The sequence below is a fragment of the Wasmannia auropunctata genome, unplaced genomic scaffold (assembly GCF_000956235.1).
Source record: "Wasmannia auropunctata unplaced genomic scaffold, wasmannia.A_1.0 LD336101.1, whole genome shotgun sequence".
Lineage (NCBI taxonomy): Eukaryota > Metazoa > Arthropoda > Insecta > Hymenoptera > Formicidae > Wasmannia > Wasmannia auropunctata.
In genome coordinates, this window is record NW_012026789.1 from 2,459,393 (window position 1) to 2,467,305 (window position 7,913).

The following is a 7,913-nucleotide window of genomic DNA, read 5'->3' on the forward strand; positions in this document are numbered from 1 at the left end:
GTCTCGCTGCGCTTACTTCGCGTAAGCGGCTGTGACATTGCATTTTGACAGTTGTGTGTATTGAGGTTGACGTAATTGTAAATTATAGTAAGAAGTGTTAAATAGTGCGCGCGATGCGCGCGTTTGTAGTGCTAGTAATTTATAAATAATATGATATATTTCTTTGAAGTTTTTTCATCTCATAAAAATATCGATTATTTCGTTGTGTGAACGCTAGTGAGGAATTTACGATGCGCAATCAGAAATGGATCTTCGAAGTGCGTGAACATCATTTTCATTTGAAAACCTTCTCACACGTTTTCCTGATTCCGTGAATTGAACAGGGGAAGGAAAATTCATTGCATGCGGTCGAGTGAAGCGAAAGCGTGCGACGATTCCGCGGAATGCGCTGCAAAAAGACACGGTAATGACGACGATATCTTTGTACTCGCCTAGGTCTTGTCCTGATCATGTCCACATGTCCATGTGAGTCACACCCGAATTCCACGGGACAGGTCACGTAGTCAAGTTGATTCCGCGAAAGCAAAATAGAAAGTCTACTCGATGCGATTAAAGAAACATAATTATATAATGTCTCTGGACAAAAAGAATCTCGAAAAAGTCATTCCAAGACGAACGATCGACGATTCTAATACGACGAATGACGTCCACTGATATCTCAAATACAATTGCGACAGCATTTGCTAAATCGCGTAGCACGGTGAACGTCAAAATAAGCATTATGTTGCTCTCAAAAAGTCGAATCGACTGGATATCCTTGGGACTTCCATAATACAGTATATATTCGATTTAGTCGATTTGACGCACGTCTACACCTGGCACGACATATCAATATCAATTTAATATGCCGATACATATCGCAGAGATATCGGCATATGATTGAGATTAAGAAAAAATATACTTTGTGTAAAAAATACACTAAGTGCTTTGCGATGTACTTATTTTATGTATAACAATACATGCAGAGACTATGCCTATAAAAAAAAACAGTCAGTATTTCCTTTTCCTCACAAAAAAAATTAAATAAAACACGATTCAGAAAATTACACTCTATTTGATAAATGAATGATTGCTTGATGGACTATAATTGGTTTTCAACTGGCAATACAGCTTTATAAAGAATTCAACGATTTATAGATGAGTTCTAAATAATGACAGATCTTTCTCAATATAAATTCATGAAATAAAAGTTCTTAAAATATTCAAATAAATAATGATAATATTCAACTAATAATGATATATAAATACAAATTTATAATTAATTAAGTTTTCAATCCAGCGTAGAAAGATTATTAACGATATTGTACATGACAATAATTATCCATAAAACAAACGAGCGTTAATGTTTATCAAGTATTGTTACAAATTGTATTATTAATAAGATCCTCAGCAAAATTTGCAATCATGCCGAAACGAATAATAATTCTAAAAAGAATTTCTCAAACCGAAAAAACTTCAGAGATTCGTAATATACTTTTTATGCTATGCTTTATTGCTCCACAGATCCGTTTTGTTATTTACGTACATGTAGATAAGCCTGTTCGAACGGCCAGGCATTTGCTCGTAAATTCAACACATTCATGAATGCGCAAGAAATCGTTTTCCAGTTAGGAAAAAAAAATGCAAATCAAACGCTGACTAAATAAACACAAGAAACGCAAAGCGATTCTATAAAATAACCACACAACACCATGGCTTTATTGAATATACGGCTATATTAAAAAACGCAAAATATCATCAAAATCATATTTTGTGATTGTTCATTTTTATGATAAAGATCGTCGGCACTGGTCGCTAATATTTTTCTTCTACTGTCAAGCATTAATTAATTTTTTATTAAATTCTAAATTAATCATCCACTTTAATAAAAGATTTTATTTTTTATCTTTAAAGCTTGAAAAGCTAATTAATAAAAAATTGGTTATAAAATTATCGTCAGAAACAAAAGCATGTTGGATCAAGAGATAAAAATTCTAATCTCTAATCTACACTGTGCACATACCTGTCTAGATCAATTTATGTCCAAATCGTCATTTTCAAAAACATCAGACTACTATTTTCCGTATTCTATGTTTGCGAAAAGTCAATAAAATAAAGTTCTCTAACAATAAGATTCGCTTCATCGTTCATACATTGACAATCACTCATTCGTACGATTCGCAAATGAGATATTGCATGGCGGAATGTGAACGTTCGATTTAAAAATGGCAGAGAGAGAATTCCCATATACGCTTGAAATCGTCAATTGCGGTTTTCTGTGAATTTCCTGCTATTTACTTACGCGTCCTTCGTAGAAGGTGACGATCAACGTCAGGAAAAAGGATCGGACGTTTGCCGAGAGCGGGGAACTTGCTAATAAAAATCATCGGAATTACGAGCCTGTTCGACTGTTCCTTATCCCACCCCCACTCGCGATATGCTAACAAGAGAGGCGAGAGTAGAAATATAAACACCATCCGTAAGATTGTGTCGTGAAATCGTTGATTCCGATCGCGGCGGTCGTTCAGATCGTTTGGATTAAGTGTCGAAAGTGAACTCGCTCGAACTGAAAGTGCTTTTTGGAAAGATACCGCGAGAATGTTTCTGCAATCGACGATTTTCACCATATTTCTCAGCAGTCTCGCCGTATCGGCCGGTCCCGATATGGAACTCCAGCTGCTTCACGTGGTAAAGCCTTATTTCTTTCTTTCGAAGATGTAGAGTGTTATCAGTGCAGGGGATCACTTTTCTTCAGAAAAATGTGTTTATAAGCAACGATGTAAAATTTTTTTTTTCAACAATTTAATGATTTCCTGATTTTTTTTTTCAAATACGCAATAAATAACTCGATATTCGCTTCGTTTTTCAAAAATGTGAAATGAGTGTTATTTCTACACTGTGTGTTTATGTCACTGACAGACGAGCGCTTGCTGCGCGAGTTATACGCAGGTGCGGGATTCGATGCCGGGAAAAGTTTTCGAGAGAAATTAAGAAGTTACGGGAAAGTGATCCCTCGTGCGAGAGACAAGTAACGAAACATTTGCATTATCGCGGCCGTCTGTGACGGTGACAGTGATGATAACGGATGATGACGATGTAGCTTATACACAAGTATGTTCTGTTTCGAAGGTATTGCGCCACGGTGACAAAGTGCCCCATCGAGAGTTCCAAAATTACCCCAATGATCCACATCGCAACCACTCTTACTATCCGATGGGTAACGGCGACTTGACCAATGTGAGTACAAATCACGGTGATTAAATGTGAAATATCGCATCGCGTAATCAGATGTGCTGTCAGTTAAATTACGTGATTCAATTGTTCAGGAACATCACGTATATTATCTGTGAATATATCTTCAATATTTGCAAACCGATAACGTATATTAAAGTAGATTAGATCATGCGCATACCATTGAATCCTCATTTATCACATCTCCTCTGTCTTCTTATCTCTCTCTTATCTTTCGTCTCTCACTTTCGTCCTCGTTTTATGCAACGCAGGTATAAGCGTTCATCCATTTTCCAAAACCTCGGAAATCTTACGATAACTTGCGCGACTGCAGTGAGAAACCAATTCCCCACCTTTGCTGAATATTCGTTATTTCCAATTAAAGTTGAGAAAATAGTTTAGTCTATAAAAGTCCGTGTAATTTTCCGATATCCGGCTCTTCGAAACCCGTCCAATTCGGCGCTCTTTCTCGTGCAATTAGCAAGGCAAGATGCGGGAGTACAAAATCGGGACGATGCTGCGCGAGAGATACGATCAATATTTCGGACCGGATTATTGGCCGGCCAAGATCTATGCCCGATCCACGGACGCCCCGCGAACCCAGCTGTCTCTCCAGTTAGTCCTGGCGGGATTATTCCCGCCCTCCGAGAGGCAAACCTGGAATCCGCATTTGCCCTGGATTCCGACATGGACGTTCTTCGTGCCGTACAAGACTGACAACCTCTTGTTTCCGCATTACTGCTATCGGTGAGTAACTTTACAGTGAATTGGTCGCAAGGATCTGTTAACAGGATTGACGATCAAGTCTTTTTCCTTCAGTCTCTCCTCTCACCGACCTTCTTTTGTATACGAACGTTTGAGAGATGTCTTCGTTCTCTCTCTTTCTGTCTTGTGTATTTGTTCTCTCTATTTTATCTTTGTACAAAATAAAAATAATCCGGAAAGAAAAAAGGGAAAAGACTACTTTATTTTTGTGTGTATTTCTTTGTGCGCGCATGTTTTATACGAAAAACTCTGATAATAATATCCTAATCTATGAGGGCATTTCCAACTTTTATTTTTTATAGATACAAGGAAGAATATCAACGGTTCCTTCAGCTAGACAGTGTGAAAAAATTAATCAATAAATACAAGAATGTAATGGACTATTTGACGGATCACACTGGTAAACTGATTAACACTACGGACGCAGTTACCTTCTTGTACAATCTACTGAAGGAAGAGGTAAGCGATTATTCCACTAGTGATAAAGCTATAGTGTTTTTGTCTGAATTTTTACTATACAATTATTTACAGGCTGATCAAAATTTGACGCTGCCAAGGTGGACTCAGAATGTTTTCCCGAGCCCGATGAACGAGATAATAGAGTTAGATTTCAAACTTCGATCGTACACAAAAACCTTGAAGAGATTAAACGGAGGTTGGTATGCGCAGGATGTCCCTGAAATATATCAGCGAGCTTTGATAGCGGATTTTTATCTTAAAGAGATGTAAACAAAATTATTAGAAAATCTTCAAGGAAATTTGTGAGGGAAATCAAGAATTTAGGCTACTCTTTTCTCGTTAAGGAAAGCCAAAGCTCGAGTTGAATTGTCGCGCCATTGGCAATAATAATGATAAATAAAATCAGCTTCAAATTAATTATAACTTTGTGATACAATGAAAATTATTTCATAATTATTATTTCTGAAGTTCAAATGGTTACGCGAAAACTTTACTTGACAAAAAATTTATAAAATACATTATAGCATTAAAACTATAAATTAATGAATATAGAGCAATTTCGTGCATTTAATCTCAAGAAAATGCAATACGTAAAATATGTAAAATGTATATTTTCTTATTTGTTAATCTCAAGGAGTATAAATGAAAATTAGGAGTGTACAGTCGTTTTATATCCCTGTACAAATTCAGTCTGTATTCGAGTTCATAAGACGTCAATGCAAAGCACGCGTTGCTGCGCGAGGAAGTTATTTCCAGCAGTTCCCTTAAAACTTAAAGGAAAAGCAATATTTATCTTAAGATCAGATCTCCATGAAATTCTTAGATACTCTTGTAAAGCTTCGCCACAGGCAGAAAGCATTTGTAACTCGGAAACAATGCGTTTTTCCGTATTTACAACCGCTTCTCCGTCTTTAAGACGAAGTCTCGAGTTTAGTATACCGCTGAGGTTTGGTAATCTTTACTTCAGGGAAAACTTTATATTTTCTCTTTTTACTTCATTATTTAAAAACAAAATCTGAAAATCTTTTAACTGTGACCGGTGTCCACGTGCACAGGTGTGCTGCTTCGCAAAATCGTGGATGACATTCAAGATCATCAAGCGGGAAAAGCGTCGCCTGACAGGAAAGCTTTTCTATTTGGTAGCCACGAATTCAACATAGCTGCCCTTATCTACGCTTTAGGAACGAACGAACCAACGGTGCCAGCTTATGGCGCCACGATCATTTTAGAGACTCTGCGGGACAAGAAGGGAATTTATTACGTACGGGTATGTTACCTATATGATACTTCAATAAATAAATTTAAGACTTATATTTTGACCTATGTAATAATAAATTTTTCATAAAGAGCAATCAGTAACAAATCTACTTCTCTCAAAGTGCAATTCAAGAAAAGAACTTGATTCTATTCTGTTCATATAACTTGTATTATATGCATTCTATTCTTATAATTTGTATTATATTTTCTTCACTTTTATACATTATTTATTATAAAGAAAATTGTTGATATAATTATTGTTTACGAATTTAATACATGTCATTAGTATGTATTAGTAGCTTAGCTCGTTAGCTCTTTTATTGTACATTATTTGAATTTTATTCTTATAAGTCTCCTTAATTTTATTTTATTTCAAAAGTTAAATATTATCTTTTCAATTTTTATCATTACTGTATTCCTGTTAATGTTTGATATTGGAGATTTATCTTTCTCCACAGGTTTTACTATGGACTGGCGTTACGGAACAATTGAAAGTACAAACGATCCCAGGCTGCGCGGAGATTTGTCCCTTTGAGGACTTCCTCGGCATTGTGAAGGACATTCTGCCGAACGACGACGAGTATTACTGCCGGCGGGAGAAAACGATGGAGGATTTTAAGCCGAACGCTCATCATCGATCGTCGGCGACATGTATCGCCGACTTCGGATCTTGGTGGTACATCTTTCTCACCGTTTTCCTCGCGTTCACGTCGAAATTCGTGCAAAAGTGATTCCCGTCAGCGCAAGCTGGAATTTTAGATATTTATTCCTTTTTTTAAAATTTTTTTCGCAGAAAAAGATACGAGCAGAAAGAGCTACGTGGCCTTAAGTTAAAGGGAAATAGTTGCGAAAATAATCGGCGCGCAGCACGCGTTTCTGACCGATATCTCTGTATCGGAAATACTTCGCCGAACTATGAGAACGTTCGGGAAGCCCGGCGAGGTTGCGGCTGTGCGTTTCGCTACATGTGCTGCGGTTACCGCGTTGATGCATTTTACCGCACGCGTTGTTATGCACTGTCGCGTTATACACAGACCACTGTACATATGTAAATAGCTATCGGTATAACGATTTAATAGTAGCCGATATATCGTAATCATTTGGAAACAAACATATCTATTTCACTTATAGATGCGTATTCTCGAGAATATGCACTGCAAAACATTTTCGACTCTAAATATCGTAAAATTATAACAGAAAAATGTTTTTTTCCATTTGAATAGGTGTGACATTAAAGCGGAATTATGTACGTTAGCAAGTTAGTACATAAGTATGTCATCCTATACTAATATTTTTTACAAATAGAAAATTTAATAAGTTTTATATTTTTATCCTGTTACACATAAAAGGACATCTGAAAGATAATATTTATAGCATCCTTTAAATACAAATAATAAATACGTATCCCTTGCTTCAAAAGTGATACAACTAAAAAAATTAAGTTTTTCAGAGAAAATAAAAGAATTATTTTTCTCAACTTGATAGAAAATTATTAACTAATCAAATAATATTGGTAAAAAAAATATATTCTTAACATGATCAAATATCATTTTTATCATTTTACGATCCTTCAAATATCATTCTTTTTGAGTTGTGATGATTTTGACAATTTTTTATGAAAGTTAAGTTATTTTTGGTGATTGAGAGATGAGAGATAAGATAACGTTTATCTAATTCATTTATGGCAATAACTCGAAAATTATATTTTTTTAAATAAAAATGTTAAATAAATACCTTTAAAAGCCGACGCAGTTCTAATGGCGCAAATGATCCCTTTATTGAAGAATAGTAGACGTTTCGACTCTTGGATTGAGTCCTCTTCAGTACAGATTTCTCTCATATCATCTGTACTGAAGAGGACTCAATCCAAGAGTCGAAACGTCTATTATTCTTCAATAAAGGGATCATTTGCGCCATTAGAACTGCGTCGGCTCTTAAAGGCATTTATTTAACATTTTTATTTGTATATCAGAGCCTAATATGCTTATTTGAATTTTATATTTTTTTAGTTGCGTCACTTTTGAATCAATTAAAAGTACAATACATACATATATACATTTAATAAAATATACAGTATTAAACTCTATAATATACTGAAAGGAAAATCGCCATTAAAGTAAACGAGCTAATAGAGATGCTCTAACAGTGTAGATTGTACGTTTTGTGTCTCTTCAATGTGTTATATGAAACACAGAGCATATATGATCTGTTACAGATATCTC

The 7,913-nt window shown here is 35.5% G+C and overlaps 1 protein-coding gene across 4 annotated transcripts; it reads left to right on the plus strand.

The window, feature by feature from the left end:
- Positions 1-121: 121 nt before the first annotated feature.
- On the plus strand, positions 122-7,828 carry LOC105459048 (venom acid phosphatase Acph-1-like). 4 transcript variants are annotated; one of them, XM_011704746.1, is made up of 10 exons: positions 122-403; positions 2,899-3,007; positions 3,109-3,216; positions 3,692-3,957; positions 4,278-4,434; positions 4,507-4,630; positions 5,490-5,701; positions 6,150-6,367; positions 6,485-7,394; positions 7,645-7,828. In XM_011704746.1, coding segments are annotated over exons 1-9 (1,215 nt in total). In that variant the 5' UTR covers positions 122-383; the 3' UTR covers positions 6,486-7,394; positions 7,645-7,828. The 4 variants fall into 4 exon arrangements, with proteins under 4 accessions (XP_011703048.1, XP_011703030.1, XP_011703039.1 ...); XM_011704728.1 differs by having other exon boundaries at positions 122-257; positions 324-403; positions 6,150-7,394; XM_011704737.1 differs by lacking the exon at positions 2,899-3,007 and adding an exon at positions 2,295-2,667 and having other exon boundaries at positions 6,150-7,394.
- Positions 7,829-7,913: the final 85 nt, after the last annotated feature.